The sequence below is a fragment of the Choloepus didactylus genome, chromosome 19 (genome assembly GCF_015220235.1).
Source record: "Choloepus didactylus isolate mChoDid1 chromosome 19, mChoDid1.pri, whole genome shotgun sequence".
Lineage (NCBI taxonomy): Eukaryota > Metazoa > Chordata > Mammalia > Pilosa > Megalonychidae > Choloepus > Choloepus didactylus.
Window position 1 is genome coordinate 17,520,342 of NC_051325.1, and position 25,356 is coordinate 17,545,697.

Genomic DNA, 25,356 nt, shown 5'->3' on the forward strand with positions numbered 1-25,356 from the left:
GGTTTCTGCTGAGAGATCCGCACATAGTCTTATTAAGCTTCCTTTGTATGTAATGGATCGCTTTTCTCTTGTTGCTTTCAGGATTCTCTCTTTGTCTTTGACATTTGATAATCTGATTATTAAGTGTCTTGGCGTAGGCCTATTCATATCTCTTCTGTTTGGAGTACGCTGCGCTTCTTGGATCTGTAATTTTATGTCTTTCATAAGAGATGGGAAATTTTCATTAATTATTTCCTCTATTATTGCTTCTGCCCCCTTTCCCTTCTCTTCTCCTTCTGGGACACCAATGATACGTACATTATTGTACTTTGTTTCATCCTTGAGTTCCCGGAGACGTTGCTCATATTTTTTCATTCTTTTCTCCATCTACTCCTTTGCGTGTAGGCTTTCAGGTGTTTTGTTCTCCAGTTCCTGGGTATTTTCTTCTGCCTCTTGAGATCTGCTGTTGTATGTTTCCATTGTGTCTTTCATCTCTTGTGTTGTGCCTTTCATTTCCATAGATTCTTCTAGTTGTTTTTTTGAACTTTTGATTTCTGCCGTATACATGTCCAGTGCTTCCTTTACAGCCTCTATCTCTTTTGCAATATCTTCTCTAAACTTTTTGAACTGATTTAGCATTAGTTGTTTAAATTCCTGTATCTCAGTTGAAGTGTACGTGTGTTCCTTTGACTGGGCCATAACTTTGTTTTTCTTAGTGTAGGTTTTAATTTTCTGTTGTCTAGGCATGGTTTCCTTGGTTATCCAAATCAGGTTTTCCCAGACCAGAACAGGCTCAGGTCCCAGAGGGAAGAAATATTCAGTATTTGGTTTCCCTGAGGGTGTGTCTTAGAAAATTGCTCCACCCTGTGATGCCTCAGGTCACTGTGCTTTTCTGCCCAGCAGGTGATGCCTGTTAGCCTATAATTCTTGACTGGTGTGAGGAGGTATGGCCGTGTTCCTCCAGGCTGTGGGGTCTGGTTCTGAATGGAAAGGGCCCCACCCCTTTCCTCCTTGAGAAGACAGACCCCTCAGATGAAGGTCATTAGCATTTCAATGGTGTCTCTCTCTGCTTGTGCTGTCTCCACCCTTCCCCGAGTCACAGCCCTGGAAACTGAAAATGACTGGGGCTTTCTCCACTGAGCCAAAAAAGAAACAGATAGTCCCCTTCAGACCCAGTCCAAGGCGACCCTCCGGCTCTCCCAGGTCAGTCGTCACCCAAAGCCTCTGTCTGTTTTTGGGGATGCGTACCTGTACTGAGCAGTTCACACTCGCTACTTAAAACCCCAGTTGGAGCTCAGCTGAGCTATATTCGCTTGCTGGGAGAGAGCTTCTCTCTGGCACCACGAGGCTTTGCAGCTCGGGCTATGGGGGAGGGGGTCTCACGACTTGGTTCCACAGTTTTTGCTTACAGATTTTATGCTGTGTTCTCGGGCATTCCTCCCAATTCAGGTTGGTGTATGACGAGTGGATGGTCTCGTTTGTCCCCCCGCAGTTATTCTGGATTATTTACTAGTTGTTTCTGGTTTTTTGTAGTTGTTCCAGGGGGACTACTTAGCTTCCACTCCTCTCTATGCCGCCATCTTGCCCGAGACTCGGTCAGATTAGATTTTGGTAAAAGATCAGTGTGTTATACTTGTCTTTGTCTTTTGCTTTGCTGATTTGTATTGTACATGTAAGTCTACTAGGATGCCATGGCTTTGAATATTATGAGATATGTTCCCCATAGATAAAAGTCTTGGTCATGATTGATACTTTGGGGTGGAAGTGGTATTGCTTTCATCTCTATTTAACAGTTTATTGGGAAAGTTTTGATAATTTACTATATTCAAGGAAAAATCCTTCTTCTAGATGATTCTGCTTACTAACTGCTTATCTCTTTTATGGTTTAAATTGTAGATTGCCCTCTTAGATTCCCCCACGGCTTTAAGTATGGAGGAAAAACTTCAGCAGAATGAAGCAAGAGTAAGTGATACTTTGATTTATTTTTTTAAATCCTAACTTTGACCATTATTTTAAGTGCATGCTTTTCAGCGCTTCTCATTTAAGACTCAGTTTCTTTCTTCATTATGCTTAAACACCCCACCAAGTGATCTTGTAAAAGAATCTCAGTTAGTTGACTTTTTAGGTATCTCATCCCCTTCTGTGAGACCTAAGTGGAGTTTGTCTGGCACGTAATGGTTAGCTGCGACTCACATTCCCACTGAGGCCCTCCTGATGAAGCCGAGAGGCCCCTCGGGTCACCAGAGGAGACAAGAGCCCCTCGCGGGAGTCCGTGTTGCACTGGATGACCATCGTTTAGTTCTTTGTCCCTCTGTTACTTTGTTTCCGTGGGAAGCACTGCACTTGAGAATGTCTGACTGCTCTGAGTAAATGCTTCATTTCCCTTAGGCTGGAGGAGATTTGAGACAGGGAGGAAGAGAGGCCCTGACTGACAAGGAGAGAATAGCTCTGCAGATGTTATGGACTGAAGTCAGTGTTCTGTGTGTTAGTGCTTTTGGGAAATCAGTTTCATGGCTGACCTGGTTCTATGCTACTTTTATTTAAATATATATATATATATAAATAAATAATATAAATAAACAAACAAACAAACAAACAAACAAACAATGAAGCAAAAAGAGAAATGGGCATTAAAAACAGTTTTTGGAGTGGATTTTATATAAATAAATAAATAAACAAACAAACAAACAGACAAACAAATAAATAAATAAATAACCAATGAAGCAAAAAGAGAAATGGGCATTAAAAACAGTTTTTGGAGTGGATTTTATTCATTGTGTTGAATGGTTAAAACCAACTGGGAAAGAAAATTGGATTCTGTTGGTAAAAACTTTTTCAAGAATATGCAATATTGAAGATATAAATGGAGTTGTAGTTAGGAACTTGGTGACACTTCTGTGAATATTATGCTGATAATAGCATTAGTAAAACATTCATTTCTTAATCCTGATTTTTCTCATGAAATTTTGTTTTTCAGTGCTTGAAATTCTAATTTTGAGTGCTATGAAATGTTTGGGTATAGTCTTAAATTGTTTCTTAATAGTAATTTTCAGGAGTACCTAGCAAGTTAATAGAAACAGTAAACATTTTAATTCGAATGCATTACACATGCTGTGACAGAAATGACTGCCCGTCTTGTTCATATCTTTTTCTAAATTTCCATCTAGCTTTTTGCTGACCCTTTTTAATTGTTTTCCATCTGCTTGACTGTAAATCGCATTAACGGATCACGTTGATAGTTTAGAGTTGGTATTGTAACATTTGCATTTTTATTAATGTTAAAAATGAAGATTATTTGATTTAAAATCAATAGTAAAATAAATCCCCAGTATAATTGTAATTCTAAAGTTACAGTTAGTTGATCAAATTGGAAAAGGATTGATTGGCTTAACATTTCTTAAATGAGGATATGTCTGTTGGAGGAATGTGGAATCATTTATTGCCAATGAGAATGTATTAACTGGTTAGTATGCACTAGTTAGTTTAGCACACCAATCTTTTTCCTTTCTGTAGGGACAAGAGGAATAAGAATATTCCCTTTATGAAAGTTTTTCCAAAACAAAACACCACAATATCCAGGTGACTTTAAATGCTCTTATTAGAGTTCTGTGAGGTTGGAATATCGCTGACATAAAGTATTGACATGAAGGACTGGAGGGTCTGACTGGTTCTGGATAAGTCAGTATAATATCTTCAAACCATTAAAAACAAATGAGCAAAAAACTGAGTCTTTAGTCCTGTTTCTTTTGTTTTTCACCAAGAAGATAACAGATTTTGACGTTAGTAACTGGTAAAAAAGAGACATTATTAAAAAAAATGTTAACCTAGAACTCCTATGGTAAATTGAGGAGTAAAATGAACTGCCATTGAATGATTGACTACAGTGGGTGAGTTATGTTTTGGTTTTCCTCTTGGATGAACCATTACTCCAGTTCCTCCATTCTCCTAATAACAGATGCCTTCTTCCTGAAAGTTGCTGACACAAGTGTCCTTTTGGATTACTGTCCTTAATGGTGTATGGAAAGTATCTTCGTGTTAGCAGTGAGAGTACAGGCACATTCTTTGCATTCATTTTGGCCTGGTTACTAGGGTAACTTATTGGTGGGAAAATCAGCAAGTTTAAATAGGACAATGTCTGCTCTTGGGAGTGGGGAGCTGGTAGGAATGATAAAGATACAGAAAGGAAGGACTTTGAAAGGAGAGTTCTCTCCCTGCCGCTCTGAAGTTTGTCTCTTTTAGGGCTATGTTATATCCCTTGCCATAGAGCACATTTTTCGTCCATTTTCTTTCCCCACCTCTCTATTCAGGTACCACTCTTTATTTCTTAATGAATTAATCACTAGGATCGTTTTAAAAGTTTTATGTAACTACTAGAATATTCCCATTGAAAAGTTTTATGTAACTACTAGAATATTTCCATTAACTTTGAGAAGCTATTTCTAACTGTGCTTTGTTCAACAATTGGGGACGTTTCCCACCCCTGCCCAAGTTGCAGCAGACTAGAAAGAAGCTGATTTCTATCAAAAGATTTTTCTTTTTCTAAAAGTGTCAATTAAAGACTATCTTTTTAGAGATAGAATGAGATTTATAAACTCTATTAATTAACCACAAAAGCAAATTATCTCCTAAAAGAAAACTCGGGCATCTAGAGTGATTTAATCACAACATTTAATTAGAAAGAAAAGTAACTCACTGTTTCTTAGGCCCTAAAGTATGGTCAGGAAAACTTAACCCATTTAATGAGATGTTGTCATCCTTGAATTTATAATTTTGGTTAATATCCAGGAAAGCAACTTTTATTTAAGTATACCGTGGAAAAGACTGCTGTAAAACCTAGGCAACTTGACAAATTGTTGTCTGTTCTTTCTTTTGCTATAATGTAGGATGACATCAGCTTGTATGATATATATTTGGTAAAAATTCTGTCAGGGATAAAAATTGCCATCTTAATTAAAAATAATTATAGTACATTCTTTTTTTTTTTTTAACCTTCATTTTATTGAGATATATTCACATACCACGCAGTCATACAAAACAAATTATAGTACATTCTTAATGTAGTATATTAAAAATAATTATAAGCTGTGAGAGTTTGGAAACTTACTGAAAAATTATCGTTATTTTTAAATGGAGCAATCACGTATATATATTTTTCCTTTTAGGTTCAAGAGTTGACCAAGGAATGGACAAATAAGTGGAATGAAACCCAAAATATTTTGAAAGTAAGGACTGTATTAAGGTTTCTCAGTCTTTCTATGATGGCTTAAATAGGTAAAACTTTTTTCCTCCCCCCTGACCTTGGCTGTTGTGTACTTTGGTTAAGTTATGATCCATGGAGCTGATTTGAAGGAATGGGAATTGGGGCCATTAGACATTAAAAGAGTGGGAATGGGGGCTGTTAGATAATAAAGGAATGGGAATAGGGGCAGCTGGTAAAGGGATGAGATGGGGGCTTTTAGGCCTTGTGTGTTAATGCATACAGGTCATGTTGATACTTTCACTTTTTGGAGTTTTCCCATCTCTGACTCAGCAAATATTAGAACTCTGTAAAAGTGATACGTTACTTGAAAAAAAGATAGTTCCTATGACAATATTGTAGAATATGTTTGCATAGCATCGCTAGATTTCAGGAATTTCTAAACTAGTAATTTTGCTATCAGAACTTTTTCCTTATCTTGAGGACTGTCCTCATTTTTGGCAAGATTACTACGAAAGAACATTCAGTAATGGCCTGCATTTTTCATACTCTGGTTTAAAATGCATGTTTCTTTATGTTTCCATTTTCTGTGGAGTTGGTAGAGAACCTTTGCCATCTATTGAGGGTAAGCTACACCAGATTTGAGGTTCACACTGGAATTTTTTGCTTTGATAGCATCTGCCTGACTTTATGCATGAGAGGTGATTCAGAGGCTGTTGGATCTGAGGTTTGTTTTGAGGTCTTTTGAGGTGAAACTTGCCCAAGGAATTAAAGTTTGAATCTAATATTGGCAGGGCTAGATAGATGAGATTTAACTGATGGTCTTGACATCCCTTTCACATGAAAATGGAGCACCCAAGCACAGAAGTTTGATGGCAGTTAAACTTTCCAGGCCTGGATCAGCCTGGAGTTCTGTGTCTGACAACTCTCTCAGAGAGTGGGGCTGGGGCCATATATGTAAAGTTCTCCTTGTACGTTTAGGTGATGCGGCCTGTTCTGGGTGAGAGAGAGACAGTTTCTCGTGAGGCCAGAGGTTATGTGCAATTCCTAAAGGGGATGTGATGGTCCTATAGATACTCTTTCCTGCTACAGAAATCACTGCAGTTAAGTGTGGGCTGCTGTGTCCAGGCTTTCCCCTTTTCTTCCTGATTACAATGATAATGTATTATTTTGAGGTACTTTCTCAGCATTTCCTTTGTTGAAAGATGTTTGTGCAGAAAACTGAGTAAAGGACTCACTTGCATTTCTGAGCAGCTGGGTGTGGAATAAGTACCACCAAAGGCGGGAATATTTGTCACAGTTTAAGTTGCATTGACTCTCAGTAGTGCCACAGCCCCTAACCCAGGAAGCCCACATCATTTGACCTTTCATGGTACAAAGTACTCTTTCCTGGGCAAAAAGAGGGAGGACAAAGATCTGTTCCATTTAAGGAAAAAGAAATCACATAGTTAGCTATTTGAAATGTCATTAGTATACCTCATCCTGTTAGCACAGGAGGCAATACAGCAATAAATTGAAAGAGTTAAGCTTCCTCTCTCCTTCTGCACTGTGGCGTCTCTTCTTGTGACCGAGTTCATCTCTGTGAAGAATTCACACCAGGGGTCTCCACATTGAAACCCCTGAGCCTTTTTTTTTAATGCTTTTTCTCACGAGATAATTCTGGGCCCTGAAGCTAAATCCCCCTCCAATTCCAATTCTATTTTTTCATAGATCTCATTATTTTGATTTTTTATAACTTTTTAGTTGAGAAGAAAAAATATGTGATTTGTGCTAGGTGTTAAAGATTATGAGAAAGGCTAATGATATTTCCAATTTTTCCTTTCTCTTGACCTTACAAACCCATTTTAGATTTCTCTGCTGGTATTTGTGCTTTAAATCTGTAGTCGTTTTCTGCTCATGTTTGGTATTTTAAGGGCTGTCTTCATTTCTTATTGGAAGACAATTCCTGAGGGCTGAAGTAATGAAGAGAGCTACTCAGATACTTTTTTGGAAAACATTTTTGGAAGTTGATGGGGAAAGGAATTGTCAGTCGATGACTTTGTGCCTGTGTGATTTATGTAAATACTTCCCCAAATTTCTACTGTCCGTCTGTTCCATCAGTCAGCTGTTGGTCCAATAATGCTTCGTAAAACTCCCCCCAACCCAGTGATTCAAAACAGCAATGGGTTATTTTCCCTCATGCATGGGCAGGTGGGCCAGGGGTTGGCTGGGCTCGGATCTGAGTCTCTCATTCTCTTTGGACCAGTTGTTTATCCGGAAGCACTCTCTCCTCAAGGTACAAGCAGGTAGGCTTCGTCAGGCAAGCCCATTGCAAGCCTCTGCTAACTCCCCAGTGATCAAAGCAAATCACTTGACTGAACTAAAAGTCAAGGGGTGGAAAAGTGTATTTCATTCCCAATAAGGCTATGGCAAGATTGTACATGTCTAATCCTACTTTGAGCCCAGTAGTTTGGTCTACATATGCCCATCATAAAATAAGAATCTAAATTCTGGGAACTTGCTTTTGAAGCAGCAAATATCCAGGATTATTTTCATTATCAGAGTGCTGTGGTTTCTCTGCCGGTTTGTCAGTTAGCATCCCCTGTGAGCTCCAAATTGTAAACATCCAAGGAGAGGGCTCAGGAAGAAAACTGAAGAAAATTAAAACATTCAAGATATTGAAGGGAGATACAAGGACTAATTTGGTGTTTATGGGCTCAGCAAGAAGCATGCCTTGCTGCTTTTTCTTGTCCAACTTTACAGATGAGTTATTTCAGAGGAGACTCATGGGTATTATTTGAGTAAGAAAGGACAGATGAAGAGTCCAAACCATCGTCTTAGTGATCAGGGTGATGTCCTTTGTCCTTGCTAAGCCAACTGTGCCATGTGCTGTTCCCTGCGTTTCACTTAGGAGACATGAGATTAGTTTGCCAGCAAATGCCATGAGTGGTTGCTTCTGGAGTATAGGGGAACCTCCCCTGTCATGCAGAGGTAGGAGGCTGAAGTCAGTGTATAAGGCAAAGGTCCCTTGAAGTCAGAATTAGCCTCAAAAGTCCCTTATATTGCCCTGGAAATCACTGGGCCCTAAGCCTTCGGATGCTCAAAACCCAAGGATTTATTTTGTTCCTTTCTTTTTGCTTCCAGACTGTGGCTCCCCTTGCCCTGGATAATTGAAACCCAAGGTCCTGGTGAAGGGGGTGCAGGGAGAGTGAGAGGCCGCAGGGTCCACACTGCTCTGATGGAAAAGTGCTGGCTAATTTCAGCAGAGCTCGTGGCAGTGTGGTGGTAGTGGATGGAGCCACAGGCTTTGACCACGTAACTCAAATCTGTGTTTCCATTCCCTTTTGGACTCTCTGGGTCATGGCGTTTTGTCCATGACTCTCACAAACCCGAGTTTTCCAGCTTGGAAATGAGAGTGGTTGGTAACTTCTTCCTCACAGCTACGTTAAAAGGGTAAGAAATAATAAGGTGCTGGGCATTATTTTGAAAGTAGTTAATAACAGTAGGAAGTATGTTTATCTTAAAGAAGCAGGTCTTACACAGTTAGTTAATGAGAGAGTTTTTTCATCTACTTCTGTGTACTCTAGGTCTCCATTCTCTTGCCCCTATTGTACCTGACATTGTGCTGCCATTTATTTTTCTAAACTTTGGATCTAATCACATCTCTGTGGTGGTTAAAAAAAAAAAAAAACAACAACTTTTCATTTTCTGTAAATTAAAGTCCAAACTCCCTTGCCTGGCCTCCAAAAGCACCAGTCTCCTCTCTACCCCCACTCCCCATAGATCCCCAGCCCCACCCACCAGATGTCTTGTGGTCCCTGCGCTATATTCCCCAGGACACTGGTTTCTTGATACCCAGGACATTGGGTTTCTTGGCATCTCTTGGCCTTTGCCTGTGTTGCTCCATCATCTGGGATGCCTCCGGTTTCTGGGCCTCTGCCAGAATCCACCTTGAAGCCTTCCTGTTCGCTACCCCCTACCCCCCTCTCCACAATCAGAATAAAATTTGTTTTTCTCTGTGCCTCAGTAGCACTTGGTTTACTTCTGTCACAGCAGTAACAGTTTGGTGCTATTCATTTCTCCCTCTTTCTGTCAACACGTACGCACAGAAAACCAGGGGCAGGTTCTGGGCAAGGGCTGTCTCTCTATCATTCTGTGAACCAACTCCTAGAACTCTGCTACTCACAGGGCAGACAAGCAGTGAAAACTTATTTGATTATATTAGTATCAAGAAACAAAAATAAAAGACCTTGAATCATATGAATTTGATGATGCAAGTACTGTGCAGTGTTAGCAGGGGGCAGTCTTGCCCTAGCCATGCTCATGCCTGTCCATTCCATCTTGCTTTCCTTGTTCCTATCGGGGAGCCCTGTATATGATCTTGTATTATTGTTCTGGGAAGAAATGCAGCTGAATTCTCTTGAGTAGAGCTCAGTTCTTCATTTGGACGAGCTAGGTCCTTAGGATTCAAAGTGCAGTCTGTGGAACAACAGCATCAGCATCTTCTTGAAACTTGTTAGAAATGCAGATTCTTAGGCACTACTACAAATTTTCTGAGTCAGAATTTTCATTTTAATAAGATTCCCAGGTGCTGTGTCTGCACCTTAAAGTTTGAGAAGTGTTGAATTAGATAAACTGAGGAAAGGTAGACCAGTCTTGGGCTTCGTTGTCGCCAGATCTATTCTTCTGCTTCTGTTCTACTCAAGATCGTGGGGTCTGAGCCCTGTGGACTGCTCCTTGCCAGGCACCTATGAGACTCACAGATGGGAGCCTGGAGAGGAGACTGTTCTCCCACCACCACCACCCGCCTCGTGTGCCATCATCTCCACTGGCAGGTGCATCTTCTGCAGGGCCCCAGCTCCTGCCAGAGAGGACTGGCCCGTCATGGTTGTAGTTTCTGCCTGGTGGCACGGCCCTGGGCTCCAGAAACACCTCCTCTTCACTTTCCTTTTCAGCCTAGGGTGACATTGCACTGGCTTCCTGCTGTTGTTAGTTAATGGGTGGTCTCACTGTCCCTGATGGCTTCCAGCTCGTCCTTCAGCTCAGTAACCAATTTCCTGTTGTCACGTTCCTTGGATCTAAATATGAAGTGGTTTCTGTTTTGTGGCTAGACCTTTTCTGATGCCTCTTGGTCTCTTGACTTGCAGTCCTGCCAGCTCCTCAGAATCTGGTATGTTAACACTGTTCTCTTTCTGGGTCTTCCAGGTCTTCTCTTAGAATGCTCCCCCAGTGTGCTTCTCATCCTTGTTGCATTTTTCTTAACCTGTGGTGGCTCCCTTGGGACTTGGAAGTTAATGGTGTGATAAATCCAGCCTACAAGTTCTTTAAGCCTTGGGATCAATGGATTCCTTAGGTCTCTAGTATTGGTTTCCCTCTGGCATAGTTGTAATATTGTACTGACCACTGTCGGGTTTGAATTGGTTTACAAAATGAGTATTAATAGCTCTCCTGTGTTCCTTTTTGCCTGGCTTTTTCCAATTCCTGTATATTTTATTGCTGATGAATTTTTTCAAGTGATCTTTTAAGAAGAAAATCCCCATAATCTTTGTCCACTCCTACTTTCTCTTCCTTTATTGATTCCTGCCCCACTCCAACCTTTGCATACCTTTTTTTGGTTGGTCTTTATATGCTTTTTGTTTATCTGCTTCAGTGTTGTATGAGCAGTTAAAAAAAAAAAAACAAAGCTCGAAGGTATGTTATGTGACTTCCAAATAACTCCTTGAGCTCTGTGCTTCAAAATATATCACAGACAGTTTGGACTGTAGCATAAAGCTGGCAACTGGCTGACAGATGGTGTGACAGAAGGGAGAGCTGACTTTGTGCAGTGTCTGTCCAGAGCCGAACTGCAGAGTGGTGTTTGCCACCCTTGCAGCCATCTCTGTTTGAATCCCTCCAACACTGGTTTTTCTACTGATTTCTTAATAAATAGGGTCTCCTTCACACTAAAAATATATCTTTTGGTTACTCCAGAATCTGACTTGATTTTGTGTGCTCATTGCCCTACACAGGACTTCTGATGGTGGCTTTCATGGGCTGGGTAGGGCAGGAAGCTGATCACACACAGGAGCTGTACTTGGAGAGCCTCCTCCTTGAAAAGTTGGTATTCGTAAGACTACATGTTGAACTAAAATTTTTCAGACTTTCATTATGTGGGTTTTTATATATCTTATTACACAGTCACTAAACAATTAGTGTTGAATTGAATTTGGAGGATGGAGCATTTTGAATCCATGTGATGATGAGATCCTGAATCAAATGATTTAATTTTGAATTACACTGGCATCTTAATCTTTCTCTGGGGAAAAAGAAGAGGTAGGATACTATAAGCCCATGGCAGGGGTGATAACACATTTATGGGAGAGCCTTTTCACTCTGCAGAATGTTTTCGCTAATAAGAGATACAGTAAAATGAAATTGGAATCCTTTGCAGGCTTAAAATTTTCTGAGTTTAAATTTCATGGAGAGGCACAATTTCAAGCAACTTATTTCTATTTTATGATAGAATTGTAGAATCAAGCAGCCGAACTTTTGTCTCTGGAAGATTATGGCAGCCTGTAACATTGCTTTTCTGGGCTGTCTGTGGTTTTCCATTTCTTGGAGGAGACAAGTATTGGGTTGTGTAATGGGTTTGGAAGCAGCACTAATAATAACTGGGGCTGTTGCTCAGCAGGCTTAAGGCTCATCAAGGTTGTGAAACAAGTTTCCAGTGGCCCTCTGGACTCTTCCCGCCTGTGCTCCAAATCCTTTGTTTTCTAGAAAGCCTGCAAAGGATGGGAGAGAACAACATTTTTTGTGGCCTTTGTCTCCTGTAAATGCAGTTAATCTTGACTTCTTCATGGTGCAAGGAATTTAACCTGGTGGGGGTAGGTCAAGGATAGAATTTTATTCTTGGACTTTGATTCCACCCAGAATTTGGATTAAGGATGAGGCATCCCTTTCAAGCATAGGTCACCAGTTTCCTTTTCATCAGCTGTTTGTGCATTTGCTGGCTTAAATTTCTACCACAGACAGTCATATGTGTGTGTGTGTGTGTGTGTGTGTGTGTGTGTGTGTATATATATTTATTTTTTTTTAATATCAGATTTAAAAGTACAGATTGCTGCCTCTAGAACTCCTTTGGCTATACGAAGCAAAATATCTCTGCCCTCATGGAAATTACATTCTAATACTAGAAGACTTTTTCTTACAATTGGTCATTCTTTTGTAAAGCTCCCATAATCTATTCACACACACCCTCCCCCCATTTCTAACAGAACAGGCCTAAAATATAGTTGTTGGTAAAACAGTATAGTTCAGCTCACAGACTTTTGACATTGGAAATCTTGGGTTATGTAAAGTAAATAAGTCTTAATTTTTCACTTCCAGTATTCAACCAGTTACATTTACTTTTAAAGAGGGCAATTCATGGTAAATGAATTAATATATATAAAGCATTTTGAAAAACCCTGCAGATATAGAAAGCGTTTTATAAATGTATAATTAGGATGTAAATTCCATTAGGACACTGTTTCTGTTTCATTCACTGCTCAATAGATCTGAACGCTGAATGAATGGATGCTTATAAAGATCCCTGCGTGGCTGTTATGGTAGTAGAGAAGTTGTTTTGAGGAATGGGTTCCTAGATGCAATGTGAATTACAGGGATGGGAGTGGATGATGTTTGATTTCTTTACATTGTATTGTAATTATCTGTATGTTTGTCATTCCCTCTGTTAGATTATAAACTTCTTGAGGTCAGGGAACACTTTTCACTCATCTTTGTATCTCTCATAATCATGGTGTCTTATATCCTACTGCATTATAGACAGGAAGTGCTCAGTGAGTAATTGTTGAACTCAACTGTGCTCTCCCATTTCTAAGACCTTTCAAGACAAGTTTGAAGATTTTTGTTGCATAATAAACTGCTCTAAAACAAAGTGGCTTAAACAAACAGTTATTATTTCCCATGAGTTTGTGGTCCAGGCTGACTGTAGATTTTTGCTGTTTCCTGATGCCCTGGGGTTGGAGGATCTAGGGTGGCCTCACTCACAGTACCGGTGGTTGGCTTGATGTCGTTGGAGTAAAGGAGATGACTTGACCTTGTGTCTCTCATCCTCCCTCAGGTTAGCTCAGCCTCCTTAATGTGATAGCCTCAGGATCCTAAGAACAGCAAGAGAGGACTAGCCACACCTGTGCAAGCTTTTTTCAAGCCTTCATTTACATCTCATATGCTAATGTCCCATTAGCCAAAGCTAGTCACGTGGCTAGCCCCAAGTCAGGTGTGAGGTTACCCAAAGGCATGGGTACTGGGAGAGAAATGATTCTCACCATTTTTGTAAAAACTTCTTCCATGAGCATTTCCTCACCTTTATTCTCCTTGCCTCTTTGCTTTCCCAACCAGCCCCCTGTGATTTGCATTTGTGTGTGCATTTGTGAGTATGGGTTAGTGTCTCTCCTTAGGAGAGAGCATTAGAAGAAGAGAGGAGTTGGGCTGGGGAGATTGCCATAAGGATGAGTTGAGAGAGAGAATTATGAGAAACCATTTGCCTCTTCCTTTAATTTGCAGGCTAATGAGGATGACTTAGTGTATGTTTGAGCAAAAGTCACTGTCAACACCCCCATGTGCAAAGCCTTTTATCTTTTTTTAGTGCATTCACACATACTGGCTCATTGGTTCTTCTTGGTCTTAAAGCAAGAGAAGAAAGATGTTATTGTACTTCTTATAGTGTGCAGTTGTTAATTTGTTAACCTCTCATTAAAGTTAGACTCTGGCTGTTAATTTTCATCAAACTGTATTCTTCCTTTTCCAAAGTTCTGCTCTTGCAACTGTTTTTTTTTTTTTTTTTTTAAGATGAAAGGCAAAGTAATAAAGTTCATTGTTCTCTGAAACTGGGAGTTGATAATTAACAGGGAGATGACTGCCAGCGCTCTAGCACTGGAGGTCGATTGAAGAACTTGGCAGGGTGAGAGGCAGAGCCGATTTATTCATAGACCCAACTCTGATGTTGTTAATAATGCCAAGAGTACCATATTTTCCATGGCAGTTTTAATCTTGGAGAAACTGCTCTTAAATAAAGGCATTCCAAGTATATGTTGGCTCTTACTGTTGAATAACATTTCTGGAGCGAAAGATTCAGAAATAAGTCAAATGTACCCTGTTAAATGTTGGTACCATGTGATAAATTATTTTGAATGCGGGAGAGATTTTCCTTCTGATCTTTGCAGTAGGCATGTGTGCTGACTCTTACTGCATATTTATTCCCATAGTCAGGGAGGAAAAAATTGCCTGGTCATGTGGAAGCATGCTTTATGTACACCTGAACTTGCTGGGTATGCTAAATTGTAGGAAATTGGTTTAGTTGGCAAAGAAGCTTCAAGAGAGTCCATTTCATGGTACAGATACGTTTATCCATCACCCAGGAACATGGTGAACTCAACTTGGATGAGTTGTAAAGAGTCCTGGGTCTGGAGAGGAGTGGACTGTCCTGAAAGGGCAGTAAGCGTGGGTGTGAGGAGATGGTTCTCAAAGTCTGAACTGGTGACTTTTGCCTGTGCCTTATTTTGGAGCCGTGATTTACCATTTTTCTGACCTTGGCCATGTTGACCTTTCTGTTTCTCAGAACCTCACTGTAAGATATGGACAATAATAGTACCTGTCATATAAGGTGAGAAGTGAGCACATGGAAAGTTTTTATAACCACACTGTCAGCATTGTAAGCATTGCAACCATGTTATCCATTTTACATATTAATGTTTTAATGTTTTCTCTGAATCCATCCTTTTCTAGGTAAAATTGGGGATGCTGATAACTGCTGTCTTTCCAATTGGGCAGAAAAAATAAATTATGTATGTGGAAACTTTATGAAATCTATACTATTACACAGATACAATGTAGCATTGTTTATAAGACATTGTATCATACAGCTTTTTATGTTTATTTCTTTAAATAACAGAAAACTCTAAATGGTAAAGGGTTTTATTAAGTCATGGAAGAGTAATGGTCTGGAGGTGTGGGGTAGACTTTAGGCATGGTTTAATCAGGGCTCTGGCTCTCTGGGATTGTTCTTGGTTCTGCCTTTTAGGTATATTGGCTTCACCTTCAGGAGCAGTTCCAGCTTTATATCCACCCACCACACTATCACAAGGCAAGGAGTCTGGGTTTCACAGACCCAGCAAGATTCTACGCTTTATACCCATTGGTACATTTCTGAACCAGTCCATGGGGCTAGGAAATACCATGTGCTGACTGGATTAGGCCTGGATTAGCTAGACCACTCACTTTGGTAAGGGAATGGACTACCTTGCTTGCTAAAATTAGCGCCCACCTTTGGAGCTAGGTTGAAGTCAAGCCCTATTGCTGACAGGGCGGTGCAGGAATGAAACACGGACACAAAATATAAAGTTCTGGGAGCAGGGGACTCAGAGCCTTGTAGGCAAAGAGCACCTCTGCTTGCTCCACAGCATATTTATTAGCTTCACTTCCTCACAGAAAATAGGGGAGTTACTAACAGGCTAGAGAAAGCAAGATAGGGAAGTTAGCAAAACAGGGAAGTCAAGGACAGACCATCCAAGACTTGCATGCTTCTTGTATCAACAATGCGGGTGCTGGGGAAGTCAAGGACGCATTCCCAACTCAGGCTATTTTCCCACAAAGCCCATTCAGCCCTAACCTGCCATGCACTGGGACACAGAGGCAATGAGTAAATCTTGGTGACCTATCTACAATTGTCACTGCAGACACAGTGTCTGGTAACTTCTCAGAATGAAGAATATATTCAAGGCAAGCAGGAAGTGCCAATTAATTGCAACACTCTTTTATTTCATAGTATAAAATATTTTAGAATACTTCCTTTATGACTCAGAAATCCTGTATTCATCTGGAAAATTATATGTAAGAGCCAGTTGAATATCTGTTCTGTAGTGTGAACATTCTATAACAGAAGGAAACCTCTCTTTTCTGGTTTTAGAATTGAAAGATGATACATATTGATTCCATGTATTAAAATGCATTTTTCTTTTCTCCTTTAGATTGATTGCATGATTTAAAATGAGCTCTAAATGTGTCTGTGTTCTCTTTAGCTTTTCATATGTAGTTTTGAATTTGGCTTAATTTTCAGTTGACCCCTTTAGCTTACTGTTTTCCATCCCAGCCTACCTAGCAACAGTTTCTTTGAGTGGCAAGTTAGCATTGCCCTACATTTGTAACACAACAGTAGGTTTTAAGAGATTACTTTTCCTTAGCATCCTGGTTGATTTTTCCTTTGCGTTACTTAAGGATGATGACAGTTTCTCTCAACTCCAGGCAGCAGAGCTTCAAGTCTCTTAGCAAAAGTGATAATTTTAAGAAGTGTGTATCTGTAAGACAGTATAATTAGCAAGTAGGCATCTACTAAGAAAGAAATATGGACCTAGGTTGCATGTGGATATTTATTACCAGGATATTCTGATACTTGCAAGGTGGGGAGATGGCTATAAATTTCTAACATCATATATAGTGCTTTATAGCACCAGCTTTGCCAGCTAAAAGCAGCCTTCCTGAATAAGTTATCTATGTCATGTAGCTGAGAAGTGTTAGTTCCAAATAGTCAGATTTCTCCTTGAAAGAATCTAATAACACAGATATCACTGAAGATGCTCATTTTTCTCTAGATCCAATACACTATGATACTATTAATGGATCACATTCAAGCATTTCTTATGCTTACCATTAAAGTAAAAATTATGTTATACTGACATTCCTAGCTGATTTGAGTGAAATCAAGCAGCAGAACTTGCTGTAACACTTTTTAAAATTGGTAACCCCAGTTTCTCATCTCAAATAGCTTAAATACTAGTTACTCTCAATGTCATAGGAAGTTGACTTCCCATACAGATGGCTTCTACTTAGAATCACTTAGGGACCTTTTCAGAAGTCGGTTTTCTGGGCTCCACTGCAGACTCTTGGGTGAAGAATCATTGGAGGTTGTTTTGGATTGAATCATGTCCCCTGCAAAGACATGCTCAAGTCCTAACCCCTGGTCCTGGGGATGTGAATCCATTTGAAAATAGGGTCTTTAAAGATGTTTTAGTTAGGGTGGGGCCAAACTGAATCAGGGTGAGCTTTAATCCCGTATAACCAGAGTCCTTATAAGCAGAGGAAGTTTGGACAGTGAGGAGGAGACAGATGGGGAGAGAGATGGCCATGTGGCAGTGGTAGAGATTGAGTTATGCCAGGAAGCCACCCCCAGATTGCTACAGACTTCAACAAAAAAATATGATCCTGCAAAGACCTTGATTTTGGACTTCTAGTCTCCAAAACTGAGAGACAACAAATTCCTGTTTTTAAGCCAACTAGTTTGTGCTACTTCGTTACAGCAGCTCTGGCAAACTAAGTCAGGGGTGGTATCCGGAAATGTCTATTTTTAAACACGTGCCCTCCGCCTCACAAGGTTTTAGGAAGTACTGCCCTAAAGCATGTGGAAGCTCACCCCTTCAGCCCCTCTCTTTGTGTTTTTAGCTCGGGTGTTAGGATCATAGAATAAAATAGTACATGTAACTTCTTGGAATGTTTTGTATTCCTGAACTGTAGACTAATGTATGCATTTGGAGACATTGGGTGATGCTATTTGAAAACAAATTTCATCTGAACAAGATTTATTTTTTTTGTTGTTGAATTGGGAGATTTGTTCTCTGGGCCTTTGTACAAAGGCATTTGAGGTTTTTTTTTTTTTTTTTTTTTGTAATTGAAGTTTAACATACATAAAGTGTACAAATCTGAAGTGTGCCGCTCAGTCAACATTGTAAAAAGCACAAATACTAAGTGTACAACTCATGAATTTTTACATATGTGTATACCCATGTAACCCACACCCAGTTTGACATATGGAATATTTCCTGCTCCCCATAAGGTTCCCACCTGTCCATGCCTAGTCAGATACTTCTTGCCTCCTCTCCCAGAGGTCGCCACTATTCTGACATCTGTTGCCATAGATAGATGAGTTTTGCCTGGTCTTAAGCTTTATACAAATTAAATCTTATTATTTTTTTCCCATCTTTTTGTCTGGTTTCTTTTTGTGCATCTGAGACTCATCCATGCTGTGTGCAGCAGTAATGTGTTCTTCTTTACTGCTGTACAGTAGTATTCCAGTGTGTGGCTATACCGCACTCTTGTTGTCTATTTTCCTATTGGTTAACTCTATTTGGCTTATTATCTCCACTTTGAGTGCCCTCTGAATGTTCTTGAACCTGCTTTGTTGGCTGTTCTGTCTCCTCTCCTGATGAGAGTTTGACCCCATACTGCATTTCTCTGGTGGATGTCCACCCAATTGTTACGACCAATCATAGTATCCCTGATTCAAGCAGCAGCCCCCCCCCCCCCCCACGTCTCCCAGCTGACTCCCAGCTGGGCCCAGGGAGCAAGGGAAGATCCCTGCCCCGATGGAACAGGCCTGGGCACAGCAGAAGCAAAACTTCCTGCCCATAAACAGCAGACATTTGCATTCAGTCTGTGTTAGTTCCTCATATGAATTGTTTTCTATTTCCATATGGATTTAGTCTAATTGGATGATTGACATAGGCTGATTCTGATTTCGGTTGATTTTTATAAAAGGCAATTTCAAAGTTTTTAATGAGTAGAATTTTAAATTTTTTCCTGGAAGTCTTCTTTTTTTTTTCACAGCTAGATATTTTAATAGCTTGTATCCTATAAAACTGCTATGGCGTATCTGGTTTCCCCTTACTAGAATCTGGTCCAGAGGGTAGAAACAGGTTTTAACTGTTTTTGGACCCCCCCCCCCCAGATTGCTTTGCATACCACAGTTAATAATGATCAGGTTAAGAGGAATAATAGTGGTAGATAATATTTATTGCACTCTTTCTATATGCCAGCCATTCTTCTTTCAAGGCACATACAAAATTTTTAATTTTCTAGTGGCTGCATTAAAAAAAAAATGTAAAAAGAAGTAGCTGAAATTAATTTGAACAGTACATTTTATTTAACCCATTATATCAAAAATATTATCATTTCAGCATATAATCAATATGAAAATTATTAATGAGGTATTTTACATTCTTTTCTCGTAATGTCTTTGGAAACCAGTATGGATTTTACATTTACAGTGCTTCTCAATTTACATGCTAAGTTTGCATTAGATACACTTGATCTGTATTTTGATTTTCAAAAATTTACTGTTGAGTGTAGATTCCCATACTAAGTATGTTCCAAACATACTTAAAAGTTTGCCAGTAACTTAATTGAGTATCATTTTTGCAAATTTAAACCAGTGTATTAAATAAAATTAAAAAATCAGGTTTTCCATTCCACTAGTCACATGTTAAGTGCTCAGTAGTTCCCCTTGCATGGCACAGTTCTGAGTGTTATATACATTTTTCCCCGTATACCCCTCTATTGTTAACTCTTTGTAATGGTGTCATGCATTTGTTCTAGTTTATGAAAGGACTTTTTATATTTGTATAGTTAATTATAGACGTTGTCCACCACAAGATTCACTGTTACACATTCCCATGTTTTGATCTGCAGCTTTCCTTCTGGTAACATACCTACTCTAAACTTCCCCTTTCCACCACATTCACACACTATTCAGTACTGTTAGTTATTCTCACACTAACATGCTACCATTACCTCTATCCATTTCTAAATGTTTAAGTTCAACCTAGTTAAACATTCTACAAATATTGAGCAACTCTTCTCCATTCTTTAGCCTCATTCTATATCCTGGTATCCTATAGTCTATATTTTGTGTCTGTGAGTTTACATACTATAATTAGTTCATATCACTGAGATCATACAATAGTTTTATTTTGTTTGTTTGTTTGTTTCTGACTTATTTCACTTAGCATAATGTCCTCAAGGTTCACCCATGTTGTTGCATGCTTTAGGATTTCATTCCTTCTTAGAGCTGAATAATATTCCATCATATATGTATACCACATTTTGTTTATCCATTTATCTTTGATGGACACTTGGGTTGTTTGCATCTTTTGGCTATTGTGAATAATGCCACTATGAGCATATGGGTGCAAATTGTCTGCTTGTGTCCCTGCATCCAGGTCTTCTGGGTATATCCTGAGTAGCGGGATTGCTGGGACATAAGGCAACACTACAGTTAGCTTCTTGAGGAACTGCCAAACTGTCCTCCACAGCGGTTGACTGTTTCACATTACCATTAACAGTGAATGAGTGTTCCAAAATCTCCATATCCTCTCCAATACTTGTAGTTTCCTGTTTAATAGCAGCCATTCTAGTAGGTATGAGATGGTATCTCATGGTGGTTTTGATTTGCATTTCCCTAATAGCTAGTGAAGCTGAGCGTGCTTTTTAGCCATCTGTATTTCCTCTTTGGAAAAATGTCTATTCATGTCTTTTGCCCATTTTTTATTGAGTTGTTTGTCTTTTTATTATACAGTTGTCAGATTGCTCTATATATTTTGGGTATTAAACCCTTATCAGATATGTGGCTTCCAAATATTTTCTCTGTCAGAGGTAACTTTATGACCATTAATTACTATCTTTGTTTTGGGTGATCAGGAAATGTAGGCGCCCAGCCACACTGCTCCCATGTCATCGCAGTGTTCCAGAGCAAGTCCTGTCCTTTATTTTGCATGCGAAGACACTGAGGCAGATGTGTGGTGTGTGATCCTCAGGTTCTGACTCCTGACCTGAGGCTCATTGTGATGCTCTTCTTGAGGAAGCTGCATAGAATTATCCCTGTGGGTCCTAATCTTGGGTACCAGACCCACACCATTTCTCTGTCTTCTGGGGTCTGTCACTAATCATGGAGAGCAGGCCTGCACTGAGGACTGGGCTTGCCTTCCTTTTTCTTTCTTTTTTTTTTTAATTCAGTTTTCTTGAGATATATTCACATACCATACAGTCATCTGTGGTGTACAATCAGCTGTTCACAGTATCATCATATAGATGTGCATTCATCATCCCAATTTATTTTTTGAATGTTTTCCTTACACCAGAAAGAATAAAAATAGGAGTAAAAAATAATGGTAAAAAAGAACACCCGAATCATCCCCCCCCACCCTATTTTTCATGTAGTTTTTGTCCCCATTTTTCTACTCATCCATCCATATACTGGATAAAGGGAGAGTGATCCACAAGGCTTTCACAATCACACTGCATCCCTTGTAAGTTTCATTGTTACACAATCATCTTCAAGAGTCAAGGCTACTGGGTTGCAGTTTGATAGTTTCAGGTATTTACTTCTAGCTATTCCAATGCATTAAAATCTGAAAAGGGTTATCTATATAGTGCATAAGAGTGTCCACCAGAGTGACCTCTCAACTCCATTTGGTATCGCTTATTGGTTTCCTTTTTGTTCCTTACCCCTGGGCCTTTGTTTGGGTCCCCTCTTCCTTTTTAATGTGCTCTCTGATTCTGATCGTAGTCTGGGCATTTGTTTATTACATTCATATAAACAGTTACAGAAATCCTAAGTGTGTTCTTGATGGATTTCACAAGGGAACCACACCCATGTATCCAGCACCCAGGGGAAGAAGCAGAACATTGTAAGGCCCTCAGACATCCCCTCCCTTCTCCAAGGAAGGCAGCCAGCCTGGCTCCTAAAAGCTTAGCTTTGTTTTCCTGGTTTTGACACATGGAATCATACAGAATATATTTTTTTCCTATTGGTGACTTCATTTATTCAGCATTATGTCTTGTTGCATAGTATTCCATGATATGAATGTATCTCTGTTTCTTTATTCTCCTGTTTGAATTTGGTTTGTTTCTGGTTTGGGGCTGTTAGAAATAGTGCTTCTGTAAGCCTCATTCATGTCTTTTGGTGAACATCTGCACACATTTCTGTTTAGTATTTAGGAGTGGAATTGCTGAGTTGTAGAGTCGATGTATGTTTAGCTTTAGTAGATACTGAAAATAGTTTTCCAAAGTGGTTGGACCATTTTACTCTCCCATCAACAATGTGTGAGAAGCCCAGTTGCTCCACATCCTCACCAATGTTTGCTATTTTCTGTCTTTTTTATTGTTGTTGTTGTTTTAGCCATTCCAGTGAGTGTATAGTGGTATCACATTGTCGATCTATTTTGAATTTCTTGATGGTATGAAAGAAGCATCCCATTATTTGTAATTAGCATCATTTTCCAAATGGCTTCACTTTGGACCTTGTCATCAAGTGGGTTGCCAGCATGTACTGTCCTCAGTCACTAGGAGCTCCTGAAGCTTTCTCCAGCTCACTTCACATTGTTTATGCATGAAACTCCCACCCAGTCCTGTTGGAGAGCTGTCACTTACTCAATCACTGGCTCTTCACAGGGTCCTTCTGAGGGGCCAGGCACATACCAGTGCAGTGACCTGGAGCCATCCTTAATGTGGCAGGTATTTGGGTTTCAACCTGCCTCACTTCCTCTCTTTCTTCTTTAAGTTTATTTGAATACTCATCATTCTGCTGGTCTTTTGTTTTATTTTTTTCCTCTTTTCTCTCTATTTAGCTGTTGCCTCCAGCCATAGCTTATTTTTTCTCTCTCCTTAAAAAGAAAAAAATCCAGGTCAGAGTTCTTTTTGCAAGGTGAGGGGGAAATAACCATAATTATAGTAGAAAACCCGAGGCACATTTAAAATTCCTGGGAGCTCTTTACTCAGAAAACCTTTTCAGTATACATTCCCTGTCATCTAAACAAAGACCTAAGCTTTTTCTGGTGGCAAAACTTCACTTAACTAGAATGTACATGAATATCTTGGTTTACCAATAAAACCCACTTAAATGATTTCTGAAAACTTGTATTAAATAGCTTTAGACAATACTTATTGCTCCAGAAAGTACAGGGTCATAATGAATGCAGTTCGATGAGTTCTCATCAGGGTCAGGAGTACTCCAAATCTCTTGAGATCTTTGTATACTCAAAACCAATTTCAATTCATATCTCATTTATTGCCCGAGTCTTAACTTATCTTAGCAATGACTTCCTCAGAGTGCTGTGCCATTGGTGTGGTTTAAATAATTAAAAAAAAAAATTCTCAAAGACATGTTAGCGATTATCTTGTCAATAGAACATAAAGTGTTAGAATAACAGGCTTCAGAGAGAATCTGGGCTAAGCTCTTCCATTGTTTGCCCCTCCTCGCATCCTGTTTTTTAACCAAAAAAAAAAAAAAAGGGTAATTGAAGCCTAGAGAAATTAAATAATTTGGTCTGGAAGTTAACTAACTTGATTTAGAACCAGGGCTAGCTCCTGTTTTCTCCCACTTAAGCCAGTGCTCTTTAATTATACCTTGCCTACCTGGTAAAGTGGTATACAAACACCCAGATTTCTTAGTACCAAAATGGTATTCCACTTTGATGAGAATATGGGTAGCCAGCATCTTTTAGAATATGTATGTTTATGCTTTTTTCCTCACTGCTTAAGGAATTTTTATTAAAGCAAGAATTTTATAATCCAAATTATGTTTTTTTATTCAGTAATCAATTCTGTTATCTTAAAGAGTAGTGATGTTCTAAACTATTCCACAGTAAAGAATCACAAAATTAAAGAAAGGAATGCTTTAAATTTTTGTACTTTGCTGAAAATTCTTTTTCCTACGGTCTATACTTTTAATATATGAAATTTGGAGACAAGGATTAACCCTGGGTCTACTTAAATCAGCAAACCATTTTCTAGGGGGCTTCTCCTGCATTTAAGTTATTCTCCGTCAGAGAATTTTGAAAGTTGGTTTTGAATAAACGGCTTGTATTTATTATTTTATCAAACCAGAGTATCTTTTGGTTAAATTTAACAGGGACTCTTTTAATGTCTGTAGGATCTCTTAACGTCCCAGTCTGTTGTTAGAAAGTAAAGATGGATTTGCATTTAGAACAAACAAACAAAATTGGAGAACAAAATGACTTCCTCGCTTCAACCAAACAGGTGTATCTTCTCAATGGTTTGGTTAATCTTATGAGATATTTTTAATTTCGGATTAAATGACAGTTGACAGTTGGAAACTCTAATTATGGAAGAAGCCATTTATTTTAGAGTTATACATTTTCCTATTTTATAATACACAGTTAATGTGATAATAATTGAACCAGCTGGAATAAACGTTGTGCTACAGAATGCATTTTAGTTTCTTAGCACTAGATGTCACTGCAGATAGGAAAAACAAGTGCTCTGTTATTTTGAATTCTAGGATCCTTTGTGGTGCAGTTGTCTGAAAGGATATGATAGGCATTGCTAAGCGGACTTGGTTCTGGCTGCCGATTTCTGGATGCTGACTATGTGAGAGATCAATTGTGAAGAATTTAGTGTAAATAATTATTCACATGGAATATCTTCGTGCAGCCAATTTGAAAATTGTTGCAGAAAGATGTGGCACATGTTCACATTTCTGGAGGTCCTCAACTCATTTTTTAAAAATAGTTTTTCCAAAATTGCTTCAAGAGCAAATACCTGGATGATATCTTGCAGCCAAAAGGTTTTTCTTGATCTGGGTTTCAGGTGGTCATTCTGATTGGCTTGCTGCTAGAAATCTTTCTGTGACATTTATTTATATTTGCTGTTTAAAAGACTGTCTTTGTAATGTCATTTCTTTTTTTACCTTGTGTTTTTCTCACCTTCAACTCCAGAAGTTCTTAAAATAAATAAAATATAATTCCTTGTCTTCTTTTTCTCTCATTGTTCATTGTATGTCTGATAATGTCTGCTCCAGTAGAGTGGCCTTTCCTGCTAGTTTAGTGGATACAGAGCTCTCTTCCTTGGTTTCCACTGGTTTGTGGTACCAGGAACCTTCACAGATAATCAGATTGAATTTCCTCCCAGCACTTTCCCTGTTTACGTAGAAAGAGGAAGAAGATGATGGTACTGCCGCCGTTCGTGAGTGAGAGGCGGCAGAGAGTAGTGGTTAAGGGCATGAGCTCTGGAACCTGGCTGCATGGAATCCAGTCCTCGCTCTGCCAGTTGCTTGCTTTGTGGCCTGGGTCAGCTTATTTAACTTTTCTGTGCTTCGCTTTCTTCATCGCAGAATAGGGTTGATAGTTCCGATCTCGTTGGGTGATTATGAGGATTAAATGCATTGTGAAAGTACTGAAAGCAGTGCCTAGCACATAATGCTCTTCTTATAAGTGCTTGTTAAATGATGTTAGTTTCAGACACCTTACAGGCACTTTCATAATTTCCAAATAATCTAACGAATATTTTGTAGAGAAGGAAGAAGATGAGAAATCTTTTGGAAACGCCAGAGGAATGTTTTTCTCTTACAAAAGAACCGAGACAAACTATGGTAACAT

General features: G+C 39.2%; 1 protein-coding gene across 4 annotated transcripts in view; it reads left to right on the forward strand.

Moving 5' to 3' along the window:
• The window catches only part of KIF16B (kinesin family member 16B), a 306,240-nt gene that overhangs the window by 64,872 nt on the left and 216,012 nt on the right, over window positions 1-25,356 (forward strand). For all 4 annotated transcript variants that reach the window (XR_005213209.1, XM_037812352.1, XM_037812353.1 and 1 more), the window contains exons 11-12: window positions 1,876-1,941; window positions 5,142-5,201. Coding sequence is in view for 3 of the 4 variants with exons in the window: in XM_037812352.1 (XP_037668280.1) it covers window positions 1,876-1,941; window positions 5,142-5,201 (126 nt within the window). In the remaining variant the exon portion in view is untranslated. The remainder of the gene's footprint in view (window positions 1-1,875; window positions 1,942-5,141; window positions 5,202-25,356) is intronic.